Here is a 26,760-nt window from a genome sequence, read left to right as displayed (position 1 = left end):
ATGCTCCATAAAATTGCATATATGTTGTCAGTTTGTGGCTTACGCATATATATATATCATTATATTAAGGGTGTAACAATATATCATATCACAATATATCGCAATACAAAAATGCACCAATATGTATTGTGGATAGTGACAATATTTATTGTGTATAGTTTACTATATTCTATTACTATCCCAGTATTACTGTGAGAGAAAAAAAAATCACGTTTTCAGACTTTTAGTGTCAGTACTACATTAGACTACAATACATAATGTTGAATATAATGTATAATAATGCAATGGGGGAATATTTGTGGGTCCTGATAGTGCCAAATATGTTATGTTTCCAGTAAAAAGTGGCATACACTATTTTAAATACATCTAGTCAGTGTCAGAGTGCAAGCATATTCGTCTTAAATAATTCTGTATTTTCAGCTTCAGAATCATCAATATTTTTATTCTGGTGTCACCATTGTTTTGTGCATTGGGTTATCAGCACCAAGTCCAAGCCTATTCATTTACACCCACAATATAATGTAGCATTTTAATTAACAGTACATTTTTTATCGTATCGTGAGTTCAGTATCGTGATATGTATTGAATCGTGACATGATAATATTGTTACACCCCTAATATATATACTCAGCTGTGCTTATTGCTTATGTCTATGACCATTTTCTTAAGTTAGAAAAACACTACATTAAAAGGCAGAATCTGTTTTCACATAAGGAGGTAATAGTAGTTAATGCCCAGAAAAGCAGACCTCTGGCTTCTTCCAGAATCTATTCTTGTTGAAAATGTTGCAGGCAGATTGTGAGGATCACGTGAAAAACAATGTGAGGTATATTAAGGATGAAAGGAGGCCAGCTGTTAGCAATAAGTGCAGTCAGAAACAGAGGCAGAGTGAAAGTACTCAGGATTCTGGCTTTGGTTCAGACCAATAGAACCAGTCTGCTAATATTCTCCTGCCTAAAGGAATGCACCACAGTCTGCTTAAAGCATCAGCCACCCTCCCCTTTCCCTCAGAGGAATGCACAGAGGGGAGTTTAGTGTCTGATCTGCTGTGGTAAATAGAACAAGAATGCTGGACAGAAATCAAATGGCCTTTAAAATGAAAGCAATTGGCCTGCTATGCATCTTCACTGGGAAAGAGCTTCTGTTGATACTTTAAAGCAATATTAAACTGCACTGAACTATAGAACACAAAACTGGGCTAAATTCATCTCACGAATGCCATCTTTATTATTCAGGGCCATACTGTGAAAACAACAACTGATTTCAAACAAGTAGAAACTCTTTTCCTTGATCTTTTAAAAATATAAAGTTAAGTTTGTAAAGTTTGATGTACTAAATGCTTTGAATAGTAATAGTGCAAAAACAGCTTATTCTGATGTCAGAAAACAGAAACTATTAATATATGCAACCGTTCAAAAGTTTGTGGTTTTTAATGTTTTTGAAAAGGCTCTTCTGCTCGCCAAGGCTGCATTTATTTGATCAAAAAGACAGTAAAAAAACTAATATTGTGAAATATCATTACAATTTTAAATGTAATTTATTCCTGTGATCAAAGCTGAATTTTCACAATCATTACTCCAGTCTTTGTCAATATTCTTTTATGAATATAAAGTTCAAAAGAACAGCATTTTACTGTGACTTTTGCTCAATTTAATGTGTCCTTGGGGAATCAAAGTATTCATTTCTTAAAAAAAAAAAAAAAAAACTCTTTTTAGGTTTTCAGAAGCTTAGCACATCCAAGTGTAAAAACATATAAAAGCTTTTGTAAATGGATTTTTACATTTTTCACTCTCTAGGGTCGCTGTATGAAATTCACCCGTATGAAATCCTGCCCACCTCCTCGATACCCGCTTTACAACAACCCCTCGGGCCACATCTACAGCCTCCCCCATAGCAGATGCCCTCCTGTCCCACAGGGCACCCTGCCGCCCACCCCACGCTGCTCCGCCCACTCTCCCACCTCCACCCTGCCCCCCCTGCCATCAACCCCACCCCCAACATCCATAACCCCTCCCCCTTACACACCACCTCCAACCAGAGCTCTTCCTTCTGCCAGTCTGAGTATCAATGTGACTCTGCCTCCTTCTACTCCTACACCGCCCTCATCACCCAGCACTTTGGCTCCTCCCCCTCAGGCAGCTCCGCCCCCTTATCCAACCACACCGCCCTCATCACCGCCCCCTCAGGCAGCTCCACCCGTGCGAGTCCCGCCCCCTTCTTCTCCCACACCGCCATCATCACCCAGCACCTTGACTCCGCCCCCTCTGGCAGCTCCGCCCGGGCGAGCCCCGCCCCCTTCTCGTCCACCTCCACGTCCAGGCCCAGAGGACCCACAGTTCTACCAGGACTGAGTAGATGCAAGAGATTTGCACAAGAAAAACTGCTGGTTACGCTGGTGGCAAAAATTGAGACCTACATTTTCCAGGCATTAGAAAGGAGCAGCATGATTAACTGGCATTGGCTGCAGATGGCAGTGACTGTACTGCACACTTCATTCTGATTGGTTGACAAACATTCAAAGGTGTTAATTTTCTAAAACTGCACGTCTATGAAGTAGCTCTAGGTTTGTTAACTTTCAGAATCACCTTGCCATGTTCTTTATTTTGTTTCAAATGAACAGAACGCCAAAGAGAGTCAGAGCAAAAGAACCAGAAAGAGACAGACGAAGCAAATTATAAACATTTGAATAAAAAAATAAAAATATCAATGGAATGCATAGTTATTTGAAAAACTGAGAGATATATACACATCAACATGAGGTAATGGTGTCTTCATACAGAATAATTGGTGATAGACCATTAAATAATTGAAGACTATACGGCAGTCTGTTGACAATTCTTACAAAAAAAAGTAGCCATATTCTAATACCTACTGTCTTCATTGTTAGTAAAAAATGATTCTGTAAATTATTCACATTGTCATCATTATTAACATCTTAATATAGTTTTCAGATACATTCGAAAAGGTTGAACGAGAAGCATCAGTATTACAGATCCTGTTGTGCTTGAGAGATCATGTTCAGCTTTAAAGCCGTCTGAATAGGTCAGGAAAACATCTGCAGGATAAAACCTTCAGGAAGGGAACATTGACACAAACTCAACCCAGAAGAAAATCAACATACATTTCCAATGTTTGAGGAGCAATGCAGGCTTTTGTTTTGTATATATGAATGCTTCCCAAACAGCTGTGCTAAGAATAGATCAATATTCATGAGTAAAAATTCATGAAAAAAACAAATTCTTTAATTTAAATGTCGTCTTTTGTTCTGTTGTTTGCCAGTGATGCATTTAAAGGGATAGTTCACTGAAAAGTGACAATTCTGTCATCATTTACTCACCCTCAAGTCACTCCAAACCCGTTTGACTCGCAAATGAAGGATGCCCGGGATTCTCTTTTCCATGAATTTCAGATATTTCCCAGTATATTCTGCAAAAGAAAATCACACACATGTTTGAAACAGCGTGATAGTGAGTAAACGATCACAGAATGTAGAATTATTCTGCAAACCATTCATTCAAGCATATGGCAGAATTTTGCCGTTTGAACTATTCTCTTTTTTTTTTTCTTCAACAATGTTTTTTTATTTCTCATGCTGGGTTGAACGTTTATGCTTGAGCTGTTGCAGATGTTCAGTGTGTGTCAGGCAATTATTTCTAAACGAAGAGCATGTTTTTTACACGCTTCAATTAAATGTTGGAATTTGTATTTCTGCGTCTTACATTTGGGTCAGTCTCATTTCTATGGGCTATCAAGAATTTCAGCAAAATAGCATGTTTTCTTGAAACCATCCACATTGTTGATAAAGGAAACACTCAACTTGAGCCACAAGTCACATGTCCATATGCAAATCAGATTCCCAGAACTGGTACTGAATCATTTGAATGCTACAGTACATTAGAGTGTTCCTTTACAGAGATAATTCATGTGCCTCCTTTGAGACAAGCCACTCAGATATACAATATTAAATGAAGCATGGTTATTTGTAATTCACCAAACTCAAGGTCCCTTTGAAGGCTCTGTAAATCCAGCATAAAGTCAGCCTGAAATTAAAATGAACCCTATTGAATTTTATGTTTTCCTAATTGTGCATGATTTATCGGTGTACGTTTTTCTAAATAAATAAATATTTTTTTCAGTTCACAATCGTTCTTCAAAAATGAATAGCCGGCTATTTAGTTACTTTATGCTGCGTCTGCAATCTAATGCTGGTTAATGTCACACAGGTTACAACAATAATTGCAAATACTGAATAATAGATCTGAAAAAGCAGCATTACCACTGGAATTGTAGAGATGCTCTGGAGGGTGAACTTGACATCTAACCCCCATGCTCTGGTCCATGCAATCTCACATTCACATCATTCGCTCCATTCTGGCACGCTTCTTTCCATTGCATGTCGTGTTTCAATCAGAGATGCCATAATACAGAAGTAAAATGGGTTGTGAATGCAGTTCTGTCAGGACCACTATCGTCGAAAATTGACGATTAGCATACAGTTTGGATTGGCGGTATGGTTCTGTTCTGGGCGAGAACTCCCTGCGCTTCATGCAGCTTAGCATGGATAAGAGCAGCGTTTTAAAAATGTTGCACATTGGCATCTGCAAGCGCACTACATTTACAAACCGTCTCGCTCAATTTACAGAAAAATACGCTTGCATTCCCTTACTCGTCAGATAAATAGAGTTTGATGAAGCATTCAAGCAACGTGGCAGTGGTTTCTGGCTCTGTTGTTAATACCTTTTTCCCCGTCACAAAGGCTTTGCAGCTCTGTTTGTTGATTTATTTTTATGTGAGACCGTCTTCTCGGTCCTGTGGCTAATGACATCAGCTCTCAGCTTTCAAGAGCCAAGTGTAGTAAATACCTAAGAGGAGGATAAAGGATTTAATCTCGCTCTGAAGTGTGGCAGACTGACCTGTCAAAATGACTTCCAGGCTGATGTGGTTATAACAGCTGTAATTGATTCCTGGTCATACTCACCCTACTGGAAAGGTTGTAAACATTTCAAGAGGTTTGTAGAATAAAGGGAATCTATTGGAGCTGGTTTCAGCTTCCCCACGGTTTGTTTTTTTCTCCCGATGTTTTTACTGTTTTTCTATTCAAAAACAACACTCAAATGGTGTCATTGAAAACAGGGCCTAAAACGTACTTTTTGCTTCCCCTGCCAATGGCCTGTGACTCAAGGAAACTTATCAGCCATGTTTTACCGGCCAATTATACAAGTTAAATAAACCGTGCTTTTCAGGCAGGTCTAACACTAGTTTTCAGGTAGAAATTGAGTAAAGTAGGCTAATCAAAAGTAAAATAACACTGCACAGTCTTCACTGTATAAATTAAACAGATTAATCCTTAAAGTTATTCAGTCACGAGTGAGTGATTTTTAACTTTAAACGCAGACAGCAGCAGGAATATTAGGCCGCTGTCACTTTAAGACCGAATACACGGATCCAATGATACAATCTGTACATATGCATTTTCTTTCTCAACTGTTTACTTTCATTTAAAGGAACACTCCACCGTTTTTCATATTAAACTATGTTATTCCCTTAACTAAGACGATACCTCTCTCGTCTCAGTGCGTGCACTCAATCGTGGCGACACTTTGATAGCACTTAGCTTAGCCCAGTTCATTCATTAGGATCTATGAAAAATCCAGGAGTGATGATATTACTGCGCCGATCGAAGTGCTTCCAAGTGCTATTCCGCCATTATAGTTATCCATTTTACCCGCTTAGAAAAGCACCACGTTTTATTTTGTGTCACTGTACTTGGTCGTGTAACTACTTGTGTAACTGTATTTAAACAGGGAAAACGTGGAGGTGTTTGGTCGCTTCTAACTTCATCTCTGTTTGGTCACTAATGAATGAACTGGGCTAAGCTAAGTGCTATCAAAGTGTCTCCGCGCGCCAGAGCGATTGAGTGCACGCACTGAGACGAGAGAGGTATGCATCAACTCGTCTTAGTTAAGGGAATAACATAGTTTAATATGAAAAAACGGTGGAGTATCCCTTTAAGACGTAAATTACTATTTGTATTGGATACTCAGAGAGACGGGCATTGTTTGTTCTCATTCATGTTCTCACAGCATTATATTGTTAGAAATCAACAAAATGTTTCCAGTCGGCAGCAATAGCGATTGTTACAGTTTCATATACACGCCAATGCCGTTTTTTACCTGCATGTTGAACTTTCTATATGTGACATTTTATTGTGGACAATTAACATTGAAGAGGGACTCGAATCATCTAAGAATCAGAATGCTTGTTTGACTGGTAAAAACTACTCCAAACACATAAAAGCACGCAGAACATCTTAGCAACCAACACAAATACTCTTATCTCCTTCGCAACATGCTAAAACACTCAGAACACCTTAGCAACCACACAGCAACACAGTAAAATAACCAAAACTAAAATAAAAATAAGGCAAAATAGAAAGATTTAATTTAATAAAGATTTAATTTTTAAAGAAAGAAAAACTAATAAAATTACAAAAGCACATAACATTTCTAAACCTAGACTAAAAATAAAATTAAAACTGAAAATATAAAAAAATAACAACAGTAAATTCAAAATATGATTAAATAGAAGAAGAGTATATACATACTAAAATAATGTCAGCAATGCCCTGGCAAACAACTAAAACACCCCAACATCTTTTTGAAAATGCTAAAAATCTAGGTTTTAATTGAAGCTTGTAAACAGGGTTGTAAAAACAGATGTATTGATTATTATTATCAGAGTACTAATAATGATCAATGTTTGATTATTGCAGGATAATCTGAGACCATGACACACAGAGCTATATAAAGCAGGAGACAAAGCGCGACTGGTTTTGAAGCGAGTGCGCAGGGTGGAAAATTCCACTCGTGTGTTGCTCACATTCACAAGGACAATTGGCCAAAAAAACGAACCGGGAAACTATTAAAAGTGTTACGTGTCAGACAAGAAATGAGAAAGAAAAGGATTTGATTTCTTTTCGAATGCTAAATGTACATAATAAAAGAAGAAATCAAATATTTGTATAAATCCTAAAAACACAAATCAAGGGAAGACAAAGTTTTTCCATATTGGTTTAAAAGGACTTTTCCAAGCTTGTGAAAACTCATGTTTGATGCAGCTCAATGCTCTTGAAACTGAAGATACTTCTCTGAATCAACAAAAGAGAATAAAACAAAGGGATTCTTGTCTTACATCTTTGGGTACATTTACACGACAATGATGTACTAAAACTGTAAAAGTTTTTCCTTTGCGTTTTTCGTGTACAGATGACAACTTTGTCAAAACGATCTCCGTTCACACAGATCCGCGAAAATGACTAAAAATGACATTGTTGGCAATGTCACTTTGTAAAGAAACACTACGCGCCTGACTGAACCCGTAATACAAATGTGTTCTCTTACGTAGAGTTCTCTCGTACTGCGTCGAAAGAACGCTACGGGAAAGATATTTCTTTGTCGAGATTGAAGCCAAAAATTAATCCTTAATTTTGTAATATTGTAAAACGCTTTTCTGAAGCATACAACCTAGGCGGAGCAATACAGCTCACCCATTGGCTGCTCTGCCAGAAAAGCACAGCCTATGCGAGGCCAGGACGCTGACCAATGAGGACGCTTCGCGCCCTTCTGCGTCACCTCCCGCCCAAACAGGCGTGGCCTAGGCCTATAAATACGAGCATAGCTGTCTAACACGCCGATTTTCTTAAATTCACGAAGCTGCACGCATCGTTGGATTGGATTCGAGCCACCACAGCCGTTTGGATACAAGCACCTCAGCAGGACGCGCCTCTTACCTGAAGCCGCTGGTCATCGCCGCCTTCAGCCGCCGTTCCCTGCTGCGCTTCTCCGGCGTGGAATATCCTTTACATTATGTGTGTGTGTTTTGTGTGTGTGTTCGCCGTCGCGTCACACAGTTTTTCCACACTAAAAGAGCCGAGCGTCTTTTTCAAGATGTCTCGCACCTCCTGTGGCTCGTGTAGAGCCCCGCTCAGCGACAGGGACCACGTGCTGTGTTTCCTGCCTGTGAGTATCACGCAGCTTCAGCTCTCGTCGATGGCGGCTGCCATCGCTGTAATTTGATGCCTACGGTGACTCTGCGGACTCGCCTGGCGTTCATTTACTGAAGCTGCACCCTTTTCCGCCCGCTGTAGTGCCGCGCCGTGAAAAGCGCCGTGCTCAGCGGAGCCCGGAACCTCCCTTCACCACGAGGTGCTCGCCGCTGCTGCCGCTAGCTCCTCCGCCCGCTTCGCTGGACTCTCTGACCGACGGACAAGGGCCGCTGTGTGCCGCCGCGTCCGTCATGGATGAGGAAGATGAAGCCGTGTCTGTGAAGGACGACTGCTGTTCTCTCCTCGCTTCGGGTAGCAAGGGATGGGCGAGCTCCGAGGATCTCCCCTCCCCCGCCGCTCGTGAGCGTCGACGGAGAAAGACCAGCATCGATGCGCTTACCGGCTGGATGGCTGCTTTTCTGCAGAGGAACGTACGTTACCGTCCTCACGACCCGCGCCTTTTTCTTCCTGAATTCACGAAGAAATCGCGGAGTCCCGGAAAGCCCCGTTTTCAGCCAGGATGCGCATTTCTGCTTCGAGGAAAGCTACAGTGTTAAAATCCCGCCGCGGCCGGATTTCACTAAAATGTCTCGCTCGCACAGTCCCAACATTCGCGACCGTGCCAGTGTATTTTGCAGTCACCAAATCGGCATCAATGCCCGTTTGCCTGCACACAGACGCCGTTTTCACGACGCCCCAGGTAAATCTGAAAATGTATTTACTGGTGTCCCGGCCACGGCCGATGGTGTAATGTGTGTATCCGTAATGCCCACGACCTAGTGCCCATTCGTACACACAAGCACAGCCCTACACAATACAGGGCTTGCACACATAAAATCGACTCGTGTCGGTTGTGCTTCACATGTAAGCTAGTGAACGTGCCCGCTTTTCAGTGCCCACAATCACTACACACTGCATGTCCCGTGGTTTCTGTAAAAACGAAACGAATGTACGGTCAGTCGGTTCTGATAGACAGTACTCTCTGTGCTACACGGTGTCCCGGCCATGGCCGATGATGTAATGTGTGTAACTGTATGCCCACGACCCAGTGCCCATCTGTACACACAAGCACAGCCCCGCACAATACAGGGCTTGCACACATAAATCGACTCATTTCGATTGTGCATTATATGTAGTGAGCGTGCCCGTTTTCAAGCGCCCACAATCACTACAAGCTACATGTCACACGGTTTCTATGAAACGAAACCTATGCACGGTCAGTCAGTTCTAATAGACAGTACTTCCCAGTGCTATAAATGTACCCGCGTTCACGCACCCACATTTATTCTCAAACATGCCGAGCCGTACGGGGCTCGCACCGCGCGCTCCCTCTTTCAGCTGAGAGAGCTGAGAGCGCGCGCGGGCTGCCCGCTCGATTAAGCGCGCCCCCGCATCACGCTGCAATGGCGCCCATGTTACAGCACACGACTGCTCTCGTGTCGCCGCCATTTCGCGACCAGAGCCCGGTTTTTCAACCCGTGCAAGCACAGCCCTGAACAACACAGGGTCTGCACACATAAAATCGGCTCATGCCGATTGTGTTTTACATGTAGTGAGCGTGACCCACTGCCAAGTGCCCACAACCACTACACACTGCACGTTCCGCGGTTTTCTGTAAAAACGAAACTAACGAACGGTCAGTCAGTACACAAAAACAGTGTTCCCGGTGTTATAAATGTGCCCGCCACCAAGCGCCCACGTTTATTCACAAACATCACGAGCCCTACGGGACTCGTCCCGCGCGCTCTCTCTCGACACAGAGAGCTGAGCGCGCGCGGGATGCATACTGTGTTAAACATGCCCCCCGCCTCACACGCCACGGCGTCCATGTCACAGCACACGGTTGCTCTCGTGTCGCCGCCATTTCGCGACCAGGGCCCAGATTACATTCAACCCCTAGTCACACGTGCAGATGCATGGGAATGACTTCCCGGGGTCTCAGAATGGGTGCTAGAGACTATAAAAAGAGGCTATTCGCTACAGTTTCATCGACGCCCTCCCCGTTTCACGGAGAAAGTCGAAACTACGGTGAAAACAGAAGTAGCACATCTACTTCGAGCCGAAATAGCGAAGCTATTGAGCAAAGGGGCCATAGAGCCTTTATCTCAAGCTCAGAGCGAAGGGGGTCTGTACAGCAGATATTTTCTGGAACCGAAAAAAGACGGGGGTCTCAGACCCATTTTAGATCTCAGGCATCTGAACAAAGCGCTGACAAAGCGAAAGTTCAGAATGCTCACGACCAGAGCTATCCTCGCGCAGATTCGCCGAGGAGACTGGTTTATGGCAATAGATCTGAAAGACGCGTATTTTCATACAAATTGCGTCACGTCACAGGCGATTTTTGAGATTCGCCTTCGGGGGCCAGGCATATCAGTACACAGTCCTGCCATTCGGCCTGTCTCTAGCACCTCGTACATTTACAGTGTGCATGGACGCGGCGCTGGCACCCCTGAGACTCCGCGGCATTCGAATTCTGAATTATTTGGACGATTGGCTGATTCTAGCTCAATCACCTTCAGAACGCATCCGCCACAAGACCCTAATTCTCGATCACCTCGAGTGCTTAGGTCTGAGAGTCAATTGGGAGAAAAGTTCACTGTTTCCCAGTCAAAGGATCTCCTTTTTAGGACTGGATCTGAACTCACTGTCTATGACAGCACAGCTGTCATCACAGCGCAGGCAAAATACCCTGCAATGGCGAAATCCTTCCTCAGCGGCCACATAGTGCCACTCAGGAGATTTCAGAAAATGCTGGGCCTCATGGCCTCAGCCTCAACAGTGCTGCAGTTGGGCCTGCTGCGCATGCGCCCACTACAGTTCTGGTTGAGAGCGCGCGTACCGCGCCGAGCATGGTTACACGGTCGTTATCGCCTCAAGGTCACTCAGGAATGCATTTCAGCCCTGACACCATGGAGAGCGTCAGACTGGTACCGGTCAGGTGTAAGCCTGGGGACTTCCTCGAGCCTAAAGGTGGTGTCCACGGACGCGTCCACCTCAGGCTGGGGAGCACTGCTCGACGGCAGTCCGCTCTTTGGCCAGTGGTCAGAGCGAGCCGAACTACCGCACATAAACTGCCTGGAAATGATGGCAGTGGACTTTGCGCTGAGGCGCTTCTGTCCCCGGATAAAAGGACACCACGTCCTGGTCCGCTCGGACAACATGTCGGTAGTAGCCTACATAAACCGCCAGGGTGGCGTGAGATCCCGGAACCTATTCAGGTTAGCGGAACGCATACTGGTGTGGGCCCAGCACAACCTGCGCTCGTTAAGAGCAATGCACGTGCCAGGCCACTTGAACGTAGGCCCGGACAGACTCTCACGGAACAACGTTCCTACGGGAGAGTGGTCCCTACACACACAGACGGTGCGTCTGCTGTGGAAAACGTTCGGCAGAGCGGAAATAGACCTGTTTGCAAACCAGGAAAACGCTCACTGCCCAGAATTCTTTTCGAAGAGCACGAACGCGCTGGCCAGAGTCTGGCCCCGCCGTCCGCTCTATGCTTTTCCTCCTGTCTCACTCCTGCCTCAAGTGCTGGAGCGTATCAAGGAGAGCGGATGCTCAGTACTACTAGTTGCTCCATACTGGACGAATCAGACCTGGTTCCCAGCTTTGATGCGACTGAAAAGTACTGCCCCGTGGCCGATACCAGTGAGGAGAGACCTCCTCTCACAGGCCAAGGGCTCGATTTTGCATCCTCACCCCGAGCTTTGGTCCCTACACGTATGGGCCATAAACGGGTACCCGCTAACCTCCCAAGAGGAGTGTTAGACACGATCGAACAAGCTAGGGCTCCGTCTACTAGACGGCTCTACGCTTCCAAATGGTCGGTGTTCTCTGGATGGTGTTCAGATCAAGGTCTGTCACCACTTCAGTGTGGAGAACCGGAGATTCTCTCCTTCTTGCAAGAGCTATTGGATAAGGGAAGAACCCCATCCACGCTCAAAGTCTATGTGGCTGCCATATCAGCGTTCGTTAATCCAACGCTTGGCCGTTCACTAGGCAGGAACGACCTGGTGGTCCGCTTCCTGAGAGGCGCCAGGAGGTTAAACCCTCCAAGGCCTCCTTCAGTCCCCGTGTGGGACCTTTCTACAGTGTTGAACGCTATGAAAGGGGCCCCTTTCGAGCCTATTCACTCAGTTGACATGAAACACCTGTCTCTCAAGACCGTGTTTCTTTTGGCTCTCGCTTCAGTGAAGCGTGTGGGAGACTTGCAAGCGCTCTCAGTGAGAGCTTCTTGTATGGAGTTCGGGCCAAACGACTCTATAGTCGTGTTGAAACCGAAGCATGGGTACGTGCCTAAGTCCCTCAACACACCGTTCAGGGCTCAGGTCATCTCCCTGTCGGCCCTGCCGGCCTCAGAGGACGGAAATAGCTCCCTTTGCCCGGTCAGGGCATTAAGAGCTTACGTGTCCCGCTCCGCTGTTTTTCGACAGACGGAGCAGCTCTTCGTTTCGTTCAGCGGGCGCTCCAAGGGACGAGCCGCAACGAAACAGAGTCTGTCTCGATGGGTAGTGGACGCCATTGCGCTAGCCTACGCATCTGGAGGCTTGGAATGCCCTTTGGGCATCAGAGCACATTCCACGAGAGGCATGGCCTCCTCATGGGCTTGGTATAGCGGAATCTCGTTACAAGATATCTGTATGGCGGCAGGCTGGGCCTCCCCGTCTACATTTATTAGGTTCTATAACCTAGAGGTTCCTGCGTTGCAGGCTAAACTGCTCTCGGTCTAGAAGACTATGTATAAGTGTTCCTGCCCCGCATTGCGGCCCAGGTCACTTCAATGGTAATATGTACAAGTGCTCCTGCCCCGCGCTGCGGCCCAGGTCACTTCAATGTCTAATATGTATAAGTGCTCCTGCCCCGCGCTGCGGCCCAGGTCACTTCAATGTTTTAAGCATCACTCACTGACAATGTGTCCCATGAGCATGCTATTACCCCTCATATATATCTATATTTACATATATATGCTATTATGCCTTGAGAGGCACTACTATAAGGGATGATGCTATTTTAGCCGCTCTCCTTATACTTCTTGGGGTAGGCGCTTGTATACCAGGGCGCGCGCGCCCTTAGGTGTCTGTGTCGATCCAAGAACACGCACGGCGGTTTGCATAGGGTTCCCGTAGCGTTCTTTCGACGCAGTACGAGAGAACTCTACGTAAGAGAACGTACTCGGTTACTAACGTAACCTCGGTTCTCTCTAGGAGAGGGAACGAGTACTGCGTCTCATGCCGTGCGTGTCCACGCTGCGTCGCTTCATTGACGAAAATCGGCGTGTTAGACAGCTATGCTCGTATTTATAGGCCTAGGCCACGCCTGTTTGGGCGGGAGGTGACGCAGAAGGGCGCGAAGCGTCCTCATTGGTCAGCGTCCTGGCCTCGCATAGGCTGTGCTTTTCTGGCAGAGCAGCCAATGGGTGAGCTGTATTGCTCCGCCTAGGTTGTATGCTTCAGAAAAGCGTTTTACAATATTACAAAATTAAGGATTAATTTTTGGCTTCAATCTCGACAAAGAAATATCTTTCCCGTAGCGTTCTTTCGACGCAGTACTCGTTCCCTCTCCTAGAGAGAACCGAGGTTACGTTAGTAACCGAGTACGTTTTTGGTAGTTGACACAGAGAAAAGGGAATTGTTTTCCCAAAAACTAAAAAAAAGTTGGCTTTTTCAGGTCCCCCAAAACGCTGTTATCACGCATGAATGGCCAAAACGCACAAAAAGTTTTCAGTTTTTAGTTGAAAATGGTGTCAACAGTCTTGAGTGTAATTTCTGATAGGCTACTGTGTTTAGAGAAGTGTCGGGGTCATTTACACTACACTGTTTTCATAAACCTTCGTTGATCACAGAGCTTGTTTTATGCGATAATCCAAAAGCTTAAAAATCAACATCTTTTTTTGTCGAGGGAGCCAGTGCGATGCTAACTCTCGGTTGACGTCACACTTGCACCACTATAACCCCCCACCAAACCCTGCACACGCTTTAGGGGATCTGTTAAAAGTCAATGGGCTCAAGGGAGGCAAGCCTCCCGCTGTAACTTAACCCGCGGGTGTCGCTGTTGGACAGTGTTACTTTTAGACACTGCCTCCCTTGCCTCCTCAGAGAAAACGCCCCTGAGACACAAGTTTTTTTTGTGTGTATTTTGTTTGAGGATCAAGCATGTCCATCAAAAATTAATTAAAGGATTTTTGATGGAGAATAAAAATAAAATACAGCTCGACTTTCACAAAAAGTAAATAGGCCTTAGGAAAACGTTGTCTGTACATGAAAAATACAAAGGAAAAACTTTTCTGTTCTTAGTAGCCTACATTGTTGTCGTGTAAACCCTCCGAATTACAGACACAAGTAGAGAAATATATTGGAAACCGATATAATATATAATATAATAGGATTTGCATAAAACAGAATACATGGCCGGCCGTTCTGCCTTGAAATGTATTAAAGTAGGCATTGAAGCTTCTAACATGAAAAGCAAATACGTTCTGATGTTTCTATTTTAGTGTTTTCTGAGGACTGAATAAAGTGATCAGTGAAGGCGAATATATGAAACCAACCTGCAGGCGGTTCAGTCCCAGAATTCCCGTCAAGCAACTTGAAAAAAAGAACTTAAGAAGTTCTTGAGCTCTTCAAAAGCAGTGGAATCTGCCAGCAGTCGTCAGGTGGAACTGGCCAATAGCAGCACACTGGCTGAGTTCAACACCTTGCTGCTGCTTAATGGCTGTATCATTTCTGAACAAAACTCCCTATGTCCTGTGATTCATTAATGCAAGATATATTTATATTCTGCCAGACACTGAATGCATTTATATCACACCTTACTAAGTATGAATTAAATAAAAGGAGCTGCTGGTATTTTCACCTCTAAAGCGTAGTTTTCTCAAGGCCTATTCAATGTGTGAAAATGTAGCTACAAGCCTATACATTTTTTCTCATTCTCCGTGAAAGATCCATAAATAAAATTGATAGACATGGTCTTGATGTTGATCCTCAAACGCAAAAAAAAAATATATATATATACACACACACACACAGAGAAAAATATTTTCCTTTGTACACCAAAAAATCCAATAAGTTCTGAATTTTTGATAGACGTGAAGCTTTTGATCAAAACACTGAAGCAATAAACTGGCGAAGTGATATAAATAAATAAAAAAGTGTAATATATATATATATAAACTGTACATAAAGAAAATAACTTCTGGTTGACGCTTCAGCCTTCAAGTCCTGCAGGAGTTCAAAGGATGATTAATATTAAGTTATGAAGGAAGAGTCAAAGACAAGACATTTTAACAAAGTCTTTATCATGTAAGGAATATACAGTGAATATACAGCAGATTGTTATATAGCAAAACTAGTATATCCACGACTACAGATTGTAAAAGTGCTTCAATGTTTTCACACCAGACGGTGTGGATGTGCCCGTCAGTTACTTTCAGTCCATTCCAGCCCTGCTTAGAAACGTCTACAGTACCTTAGGTTCAAGAAAAGCACAATATCAGCAAAGAAACATTATTCTCCAGCCATTTTTACCTACGTAAGGCCTCATCACAACCGTCACAAGGTTCTGGGTATTCTGCCTGCTTTGAGAATCAAAAGGGAAGTTAGTACTACAAAAAGTCTAACCCCTTTAAATAGTCTCATCAGCTGCTCCCTTATACAAAAATACCAGTAAACAGAGCAAAGGTGCAGTCACATTTAACATTGCACTGCAAAATTTCACATGCGAATTCCATTCAATTCAATAGGAATGCGTGCGATTGGGTGAAAACGTTCCGATCCAGATTTTGCTTTCGTTCAAGTTGGTCGTGCAAATTTGCAGCGCCGACCACAAGGAAGTTTCTTGGTTTAAAAGTGACTTCTATTCGAGTAGAATAACACTTTATTTTAAGGTGATAGTTACACGTTACTGCATGTACATTCTATAGGGTCACACTTTATTTACCAGTGTCCATGTTACACGTGTTACTGTAGAAATAACTACAAATTATGCATAATTACATCCAACTAACCCTAAACCAAACCCAAACCTATCCCTAACCGTATAGTAAGTAGTTGATTATTACAGTACTTAAATGCATTATTACACTGTAACACAGACACCTTAAAATAAAGTGTAATCTTCTATAGTAATAACAGTAAATTATGCATGATTACAAGTTACTAACCCTAAACCAAACCATAACTCTATAGTAAGTACATGTAGTTAATTAATATTACTCAGTACTTATTTAAGGGAGTACATTGTAACTACGTCACCTTAACATAAGTGTAACCCATCGCTTTACTATTGACAATGGAAAAGGAACTTTTTTGCCTGCAAAATTTTGCCTACATTTCGCTAATGTGACCACACATTAAACTTCCTTCATTTTCAAATTTTTATGTCCTTTTAATACTGGACTCAATGTAGAAGTAAGAAATAATTTACTACATATGATATAAAAAAGCTTGTGTAAACCAGAAATGGATGAATACATGTGGGTAATAGACCTCTATATCATAAAAATGAAACGGCTCTCTACATGTCTGGTGGCGCGATGCACGGATGCAGAACATCGGAGTGAAGCGGAGCTAAAGTGCTGTGGAAACACCAGATGAGGCATCACGAGGGCTGAGGTAGTCGTCTCACGATAGACTACGCCAGATTTGCCACAGACACGACCAGCAATGGGGCGGCAAGAAGGGGCACTCGCAACATTCTCAAACATTAAGGCTTTCCCAATGGGCCCCGAGGTTGGAACGGGGCCGCCAGGAAGGGGTCCATCACCGCTCGAACACCTACCGTCCAGGAGTGAAGGGGTCCGACGGGGACGGAGCTCACGGCTGCCTGCTGGCCCACGCTGGAGACCACGCGATGGGCGGCGATGGGCTGCTGGGGCATCGGAGCCTCAGAACAATAGGGAAACCGGATTTGACTGTGCACAGGTGGATGGGGCAAGATGGGCTCGTTGCCATTCGAGCATCTTGTGAGATGTTGTGGATCATTCTTCCTGCAGAAGGGCGCCTGGAGGAAGATGTCAGGCTGCGTGTGGGCTCGTTGAATTTGGGGAAAGGGAGCACTGGTGAAGATGTCCCTACCGTCGCGCCCACATCCAGGGAATGGGGCACTTGAGAAAACGTCTGGAGAGGATGATGGCGAGAGTTTGAGAGCGGTTGCGTTGAGTTTGGAGTCCAGCAGTAGAAGCTTTGAGCCACCGCACGTGTGCAGAACCTCTTCTTCTTCTGAAGGAACCTCTGAGCTCTGGACGTCACTGGCTCCCGGTGCCAATGCGTAGCCGTTCACATTAGGAAGATCATCTGCAAAAGAGAATAAGAGCACAACAAATAAAAGGAGAGAACACTTGCTTTTCCATACTATAAAAAAGTGAAATTTACAGTAAAAAATTTTTTTTTTTACAAAAATATAAGCAACATTTTACTCGCTTCTTTAAGTGACCATTTTAGTTTCAATTGTGTTACAGTGATGGTGTTTTTTTCTTCTTCTGTGTATGACACTGTGTGCAACAGTGATTTTAATGTCCAATCCTGCTCCTGAAGGGCCACTGTCCTGCAGAGTTCAGCTCCAACCACAACTAAACACCTAAAACAGTTCATCAAGGGCTGTGTCCGAAATCGGCCCTACACCCTTAAATAGGGCATCTGAGGGGACAGCCATTTGTAGTGGGGTCCGAAACCATAGTGGACATAATCGAGTGCACTCATTCAATCCCACAATGCACTGCAATACAACCGATGTACGCTCAACGGCTAGGCCACCCATAATGCACTGAGAGTCGCGTACTGAATGAATTTCCATGTGTCATCAGAAGATGGCGCTGCAGCTGAATCATCAATCCATTTTCCAAACCGCTGGTTCAATGTGGTTACAGTGTAATATCATACAGGTATAATGTAAGGTTCATGTTTAAGTAAGGTTTGTACAGTTTCCATGACAGCGTCTTTTCATTACTACTGGAGTTGCCAGTTTGCTAAGGTTTAAGTTATTATTAAACAGCAAGAACAAACTATGAAAAAGTAGTATCCCTTCTGGCGCACTCAGTGTCCGATTTCGCTCACCCGGTTTCATTCACTCCCTCAAGTGAACTATATTATTGGACTAATGTAGGGAATAGTCGATTAGGGTGAAGATGGTGATTTCGGACACAGCCACATTCTTGCTAGGTAGACTAGCAGGACTAGAAACAAGACTAGAAAGTTCCAGGCCGGTGTGTTGAGGCAAGCTGGAGCTAAACTCTGCAGGACAGTGTTCCTACAGGACTGAGTTCGGACACCACTGATGTAAAGGAAATTAAAGAGATAGTTCACTCAAAAATGAAAATGAATTCATTCAGTCATCATTTACTCTCCCTCATGTTGTTCCAAACCTGTGTGAGTCTCTTTCTTCAGCTGAACACAAAAGCAGATATTTTGAAGAATGTTGGTAAACAGACAGTTGATGGTAGTCGTTTACTTCCATTATAGGAAAATAAATACTATGAAAGTCAATGCCTACTGCCAACTGTCTGGTTACCAACATTCTTTAAAATATATTTTGTGTTCAGCTGAAGAAAGAAACTCATACAGGTTTGGAACAACATGAGGGTGAGTAAATGACAAACATTTTGGGTGAACTATCCCTTTAAGATTAACTAATTAACAGGTTTTTAATGTAGCATTTTTGCAGTCTTTTACGGTTGAATTCGCAATCATTTTTCACGAAAACCTTCATCACCAGTCCAACCAGACCATTCAAAGAAACATCCTCTATAGAGGTCCAAACAATGTGAACATTTACATGATGACCACATTTATCCTCTTTATCAACCTGCTACCCATTTCACATGCAAAGAGGTAAGCCAATCACAAAACAGGTCATTTGTATAAAGCAGCATGAGGACCTGCTTGTGAATTCTTCAAATGTGTAGAATAGATAATCAAGCCTTTGAGGAAGACTGTTTTTGTGTTACTGAATACCAGCCTGAAGCGCAGTACCAAATTAGGCTACTCTTGCTTCAAAGCCCTAATTTATTCATGAACTTGACGCTTTAAGAGGTCAATTAAAGTCTCAAGTGATTTTAATGGAATGAAACTCTATAAAATCTCCTGAAAAGGCAAAATACCTACAGGCATCCTGGCAAGTTTGGCTACACAGACTTGTAAAACACTATGCTTGAAAGAGAATGATGGTTCGTTTATGACTAAAAATAAGAACATACCTAAGATTAATATTTAAAAGGTTAAGGCTGATTCAGGTCTGGAAGCATACAGATCAAGGCTTCTGCAACAAAGGACATAAAACCAGAAGGTACTCGGACGTCCTTGAATAATGTTTTGTAAGATGCGCCCAAATGGAGGCAGAAAGGCCAGTGCTTTTGTCTTGTGATTCTGCAGGTTTATGAACAACATGAGGGAGAGTAAATGAAGGAGTTCAGCCACCTCGCCTTCTGTGTCTGCCCGGAATCCATTTCCTTCATCGAAACGTTTTTGTGTGAATGTGCAATTCTCCTATACAAGTGTATATGCTCGAATGAATGCTCGAATGACAAAGGAAGGAAGGAGTGAGAAAGAACACAACATTGATGAAGAAAACTTACCTGGAGAAGACGCGGCTGAGTCAGCCAGACCTCCAGCAAGAAGTTGTAACGTGATAAGAAAGAGAGAACTGTTTTACACCCAAGTAATCCTTCAATATATCATTACATTTGTTATGCCCACTACATGACCGCAGTCTTACAGGAACACACAGAGGCCTGAGTATCACCGATGTGAATCACAAAAAGAAGCTGATAAATATGTTGGCCTTTCTAAAATAATAAAAAAGGTGGATATTTTTAACAATTCAAGTGCATCTGTATAGCGCATTTCACAATAAATATTCACAGAATATAGTAAACAGTTATTTCAATTATTTTTTCTTTTCCTACATCCCCCCCCCCTGCCCATTTTTCTATTTGTTGATCAACACAAATTTCATAACTAAAATATAGTTTAAATAATCTGACTACACATTCATATTTTGAATGTATAATCCAATATCTAAATATAAAATATATATTATAACAGCATTTCATATTTACATATTGGATTATTATTAATATTATTCAACAGTGGTTCACATGTAGAAGATTTCAATGCACGATTAGCTTGACAACAAAGTGCGCAGTTTCAACAGACAAAAGAAAAAGAACACCGGCACAATTTACATTCACATTTACATGTTTATTTACCACCCCTTTCTTTGTTTATTGGTTTTGACAAAAATAGAAGGTGCACATGAACCCATTACTGTTCTAACACTGGGCTGAGGGTGTTTGCTACAGAGACCAATGAGGTTCCAACTCTGGGGATAAACATGGTCATAAATATTGTTTTTTTTTCTCTGAACAAAAACAGCACATAAAAGGAATCTTTGATTTTTGCACAACAACACAAGTCAAACACTACCCGCGGGGCAAAGACCTCTACTGAGAACTACAAGATGAAGCATTAGGATTGCATAGGTTAACATGAGAGTCTGCGGACGGCTGTACAGAGGAGAGGCGAGGATATAGAAATCTCAGAAATCCACACTGCCAACAACAAACATCAGTAACGGAGACCCGGCAGCATCTCTTTTCCTCTTGACGTGCAGTGCTATTCTGTGGTTCTTCACCAATGCCTCATCAAATATCCCAAGCTTGAAGAATTGTTTTGTTTTTTTGGTTTCATTACTGCACTTTAGGGATGGGCGGTATGACTAATATCTTTTATCTCAGTGTATATATATATATATATATATATATATATACACACATACTTTTGGTAATGTTTGTTTTTAAACCGGTTGAATACAAAAGAAAAGGTACTACATTTGATTTGTTTATCTCATTAAGATAAGATTTGTAACACAAGGTACACACACGCACATACATGCATTCAAAAATTTGGGGTTTCTATTTAGAATAAATGCTGTTATTTTATTAAGCAGCACAACCGTTTTCAACATAAAAAAAATACTTATTTTTTTGACCAACAAATTGCAATGAAACAGGAATAAATTATAGTTTAAAATATATTCAAATAGAAATCGGTTATTTTTAAATTGTAATGATATTTCACAATATTACGGTTTTAACTGTATTTTGGAATAAATAAATGCAGCCTTAGTGAGCATAAGGTTAACTCTTGTTTTCTCTCAAAAACATTAAAAAAGCGACACTTCACAATAAGGTCTTATTAGTTAACATTAGTAATGTAGTTAACACAAACTACCAATGAGCAATATATTTTTACAACATATATTAATCTTTGTTAATGTAAGCTAATAAAAATGTTCACAGAACATTAACTGATGTTAACATGTACAACTTTAGATTTTTATAATGTATTTGTAAATGTATACATTAACAGACTAATACATTTTGTATAAGCATTGTTCATTGCTAGTTCATGGTAACAAATGCAGTTAACTAATGTTAACCAATTAAACCTTATTGTAATAAAGTGGTACCAAAAAATTCTTACCAACAATTCATTTTATATATATATAAATATTAAATATTAGTATATATATATATATATATATATACACACACACACTCACACACACAGCATCGAATGTAAAAAAAAAAAAAGTAACATTTTGTAAGTAAAAAAAAAAAAAAAAAAAAAATTAAAACCAGTCAAATTAAACCAGAATCATTTCTGATCAGATAAGCCAAATTTGACAGCATGGGAAAAGCAGTTAATGTATTATAGCCGTGCAAATATATCTAAAGTGATATAAAGCGCATAGCAAAATCTCTATCCGACCGCCCAGCCCTACTGCAGTTGCTCTTATGCATCTGGGGAACTCATTTCAATGGCATTTACAGATTCCAATGTCAAAAAGCTGATATTGTTTTATGATTACAGAACGTTCAATTCTACAGCATTTCTCACCGATCGGGATTCTGCTCTTCATTTCCCCTGCTCTCAATCAGGTGCTTCAACGTCTAAAGACTCAGTGAATGAGGAGAACCTGTGCTTGAAACCGAGGTGCCTGCTGCGGGGCCTTAAACCATGTCAAAGACAAAACCACCCCACCACTTTCAACAACTAAGACTAGCTATTTATTTACCTCACGTCCACACATACACGCACACACATACGTACAGTACTGATATGAAGATTGGCCACAGACATGTCGTAACTTCATATTCATAATAGCTGCCATGCTTCGATATGCGTCTGATTCACGAGAACTGTGCAAGAAAGCATGGCATCGGGCGGTAGTTCGGAGGAGGAGATGGTATACGTACAGCGTTGAGGATTTTCCTCGACTACAACCTGTTTCTGTTGATAAATGTCTTGAGAATAAAAGGCAATGAAACCCGAAAACAAATCCAGCCGATTTGCTCGCGAACCGTGTCACGATGCTTCGAGATTGTCCTCTTTTCTTAACCGACTTTGTTCAGCGATGGCCGTTGAAGATGAAACCGACAAATTTACATTCGCAAACACGTCTCAACACACAGAACAAAGAGATAAAGTTTCCTCTTAAATAGGTTTCATATACACATATCTGCATTTATATATGGATACTCGATTCATACATTCATTCTCTAACACTCTATTCATATTCACATATAATCTTAACCTTATATGAAATATTTATTTTAAATTATTCTCCATGTATATTATGGGGTGAGACGAAGGGGATCTCTGAAGGAATGGCTGGACATTTGGACCAGATGCTTTATACACAGGAAGAACAAATCACTTTCGAGGGCGGGAGAGTCGAATACTGCAGATATACATCAATTTACATAGCTTCGAGCCAACGTACAACATCAATAGAGCTATTTACAAAGAAATAACAGAGGAATGATGGTCTGGAGGTCATGAGATGGTGAAAACGGGTACCACTGATGGCAATGAGGAGTTTCTGGTCAGCTTTACACGAAGTGTTAAGATCTGTTCGTACCCTGCGCTCAGTCTGGATGAAGATAAATTCTTACAAGCTGTGTTTGCCTACCTGCAGATCTGTAAACATCCAGCAAAAATATTCCTGTCTGTAAACATTTGGTTCCCTTGTACTAAAACCCATGTGTGTTTAATCTGGAGACGAGCTTCCTGAGTGCCATTGAATACACAGATAAAGACTGAAGAGAAGAAGGATCGGGCAAACATCTGATGTTTGAAGCTTGCACGCGAGGCGGATGAAATGCGTGTCCAAAGGAAGCACAGATATGGATGCCAGAGGAAATCGGATTTTGAGCCTGTAGAAAAAGGTCGCACTAAACTCGAATGAAAAAAGTTGAACATAAACTCATCAGGGAGAGAAATGGCATGGTGCAGGGTAGGAATGTGGAGGACGTCAAATCAAATGAGCGATGATGCTGATGACGACAAGAACTGAAGGAATAAAGTGACAGGGAAAGAATAAAAACGTAAGATGTGACGAGCAGGAAGAATGGAAAGATGAACAACTGATTAAAGAAGGAAATGGACCATGATAGAGGGTGGAGGATAGGACAAATGATAGGAGGAGGGATTCATGGTTAAAGGCAGAAGACTACAGCGGTTGACGTCATCTTCAGCGCAACGGGAGTTATCTGTAGGGCCTAGAGGTCGATGAGCTGGTCCACCAACAGCAGGGAACGGGCCAGGTTGGGCAGGCTGGACTCAGAACTGCCACTGTTACTGCGAGAGTGACCTCCTAAAAGAGGCCAGATGGACAGGAAGGTTAGGGGAGGAGGAAAGGGAGGACAGTCAAATCGAGACCGAGGAAGGGGACAGCAGAGGAGAGAGGGAGAGAAAGACACAAAGGTAAGTAGATGTTCACCAAAAGTCAAGAGAGAATGTTACGAGAGATCGCGCGTAGGGTTGGGAATCGAGATCTTGGGAGCTGATTTCTTTTAAACAAACTATAAAGTAATTATAGATGAGGTTTCACTCAATTAAAGATCACAAAAAGCACATGTTAATGTTTAGTAGTACCTCTCAGTGTTTCCTGCACCACTACTGAATCTACAAGTCAAGGTAAAAAAACGTAAACTCGTCTCAGTGTTGTTATTGTTAACTAACGCTATTCAATCGTTTTTGGTAAATGAAATAGCTAAAATAGAAGAAATAAGTATTAGATACAAATAACAAATGAAAATTAGGCACATTGCCTTGGCTGGCAACTATCTGAAAAAATAAGTACTAAAATTGAAATAAAGAAAATGAAAACAACATGAAAATATTTAATAAGAATGAAAGACTGATTAAGAATAACAGCTGGGGGAAAAGCTAACTCAACATAAGTGCTATAATAATATATAAATTATACTAAAAAACTGGCTTGTCTGCATTGATACTGATAAAAACAAAGAACACAAAAATGCATATTCCTTTGAAAAGTCCTCACTTGTTATACACAATAACAAATATATACATTGCATCCAGTGTAATCTGATTTGGGGAAGAATGACTCTTTTGTGTCAATATAATATCTGACAAGTAATATCTTGTACTATCTTGACCGATGACTGAAACGTTGGCCTTCGTAAGATGAATCGCTTGATGTATTCCTCAATTCTAAGTCACTTTGGATAAATGCATCTGCTAAATGAATAAATGTAAATGCAAGTAATTACTTTTGTCATGTGAACTTCAAACTAGTTACACTATTATGCATGCATGAGGCTTAAATCTGTGAAATATTGGATGGGTTTTTTAAATGACAATGTACGGTTGAAGATATTTATTGAATTGACAATGTACGGTTGAAGAATATATTTATCTTATAAGATATTATAACGAATCCTAAAGTGGAACTGAAAAAAAAGAATTTCGATTCGACTCCCATCCCAAGCCATATGAGTGCAAAATGGCTCATCTGCCTTGAACAAAACATCTCAATTCGGAATTTTCGCAACTGCCAAAAATAAAAAAACGTGTGCAAAATATACAGGTCACACATATATGTACTAACTGCTTTCTTTCATTACAATGAGAGTGAAAAGGGTCATTCTGTGTCAAATCAAACAAATTTCGGAAACTTCCCTGGCTTTCAGTACAAAGACAAACATAATATCTTCAATTTTTATATCATTAAATGCTAACGGTGATTCAAAAATGACAAAAAGCACTTGTGTTATTTTGCCTCAAGTTTGCATGCCTAAGGATATTAAGATATCTTTAATGCTTCTTGAGTTATAGGCAGGCAAACTTGAGGCAAAAAAAAGATTGCTAAACAATGTTGCTAAAGTCAGCAGATTTTACTAATAGATGTTTAATAGATGTACAAATCTCTGTTTAAAAAATATATGCTGCTGCCATCTTTCTACAGTATTTTACACCCCTCAAATTTGGCTCCAAATCTCAGGTTAAAATTGTCATTTTGAGCCCCTCAACAAAATAGTGGATTACTCAGTAAATGTACATCTGTGACATTTAATATGATGCTTTCATCACTATTTATGTTAGTCTTTCTACAGAAAAACAATAAACAAAATAAAAAATTTGAACCGGGGACGTCTGGTTGAGTTGACACGGAATGACCCAGAAGCAAATTGCTCACTCATTCTCAGAAAGAGGATTTGGTTCCTCAAAGCTTTACCTTGGGAGTTCTTGGAGACCAATACTGGTATGGGGTCAAATTCATCTTCATTGGCTGTCTCAGCGCCCAGAGGCTCAAAGCCTGAGATCAAACAGGAGTCTGCAGCTTAGAGGTGATGAAGGTTGGGGAAAATGACAGTTTATGGGTAAAAGATGGGAGGGTGGTAGAGAAAAACAGATGGGTGAGAAAAATACAGCACTGTTAGCATGATGTAAACCCTGAAAGCTTAACATTAATGTTTGTGGCTGACACTTTTCAAAAGCTAAATGAATGTCAAGAAAGTCCATATGGTATGTAAATAATAATTACTTTTCATTTTTTATACCAGTAAAATGTTCAGTGTTGTCCCCAAGTTATATGCTGCACCAAGGCATATAAGCTATAAGTGCCAGAAAAACAAAAAATTATTGGTTGTACCTGGTATGTTCTGGGAGATGCCTCCTGAGACAGCTGCAAAGTCATCCAGACAGGAGGCGGAGCCACAGGGGAGTGAACAGCCAAGCAGGGAGTCCTCACCAATCAAAGGGTCTGTAGTGCAGTGGAGAGAAACGCACGAAAACATTAAATCACAAAGATGCTAACTACGGTACATAAAAAAATCAGGGGGTTAAAATCATGTTATTTATGTTTTTCGTGGTCCACTTATAATGTTGAAGGATTTTGTGCTAAAAAGTCAATATAGTTTATCATCATAACCATTTCCTACTATTTTTCTGACCCTCAGAATTTAATGAAATTATCATTTTTGATGAATTTTCAGAGATGCTGATTCAACCAAAGTTTTTGCTTCCCCATATACACCAAACAGGTGTATGTGGAAATGTAATACATATGTGTTCAACATCTGTCAGCAAGATGTGGCAACTTAGTTTCAATATATAGAATTTTGTAGTCCAAAAAAGGTCTATTGTTTGTCAATAGTGTAGCGATGTATGAAGCACAACTCACACAGAAGTCACTTTCAAACCAAGCAGTTTTCTATTCTGCGTGGCCAACTTGAACCTGTTGCCAAATCTGAATGGGGAAGTTTTACCCAAAATTCCTAAATGCAATTTATATAGCTGAATTTTGCCTTCAATATGACTGGACCATTACAGTTTTTCAAAGTACACTGAAGTAACTTATATCTAAAGTTGAAGAAAATTTCCTCATGATATGACCCATTTGAGCACATCTGA

At 41.6% G+C, this 26,760-nt stretch overlaps 2 protein-coding genes across 10 annotated transcripts in view; one reads left to right on the top strand and one right to left on the bottom strand.

The window, feature by feature from the left end:
• The window catches only part of antxr1b (ANTXR cell adhesion molecule 1b), a 40,069-nt gene extending 35,936 nt beyond the window's left edge, over positions 1-4,133 (top strand). For both annotated transcript variants that reach the window (XM_079599936.1, XM_079599935.1), the window contains exon 18: positions 1,797-4,133. In XM_079599936.1, the coding sequence (XP_079456062.1) occupies positions 1,797-2,351 (555 nt within the window). In that variant the 3' untranslated portion in view covers positions 2,352-4,133. The remainder of the gene's footprint in view (positions 1-1,796) is intronic.
• An 11,192-nt stretch (positions 4,134-15,325) lies between these two features.
• The window catches only part of aak1b (AP2 associated kinase 1b), a 75,674-nt gene continuing 64,239 nt past the window's right edge, over positions 15,326-26,760 (bottom strand). For 4 of the 8 annotated variants that reach the window (XM_079599906.1, XM_079599907.1, XM_079599903.1 and 1 more), the window contains 3 exons: positions 26,000-26,110; positions 25,583-25,687; positions 16,600-17,334 (listed from right to left, as the gene is read on the bottom strand). In XM_079599906.1, coding sequence (XP_079456032.1) covers positions 16,745-17,334; positions 25,583-25,687; positions 26,000-26,110 — 806 coding nt within the window. In that variant the 3' untranslated portion in view covers positions 16,600-16,744. Of the gene's footprint in view, positions 15,509-16,599; positions 17,335-22,087; positions 23,696-25,582; positions 25,688-25,999; positions 26,111-26,760 lie in introns of those variants that run through there. The other 4 variants (XM_079599908.1, XM_079599905.1, XM_079599910.1 and 1 more) reach the window with 3 other exon arrangements.

Source organism: Phoxinus phoxinus (assembly GCF_949152265.1).
Source record: "Phoxinus phoxinus genome assembly, chromosome: 23".
NCBI lineage: Eukaryota > Metazoa > Chordata > Actinopteri > Cypriniformes > Leuciscidae > Phoxinus > Phoxinus phoxinus.
The sequence above is the reverse complement of the archived record's forward strand: the minus strand, read 5'-3'. Positions and strand labels throughout refer to the sequence as shown.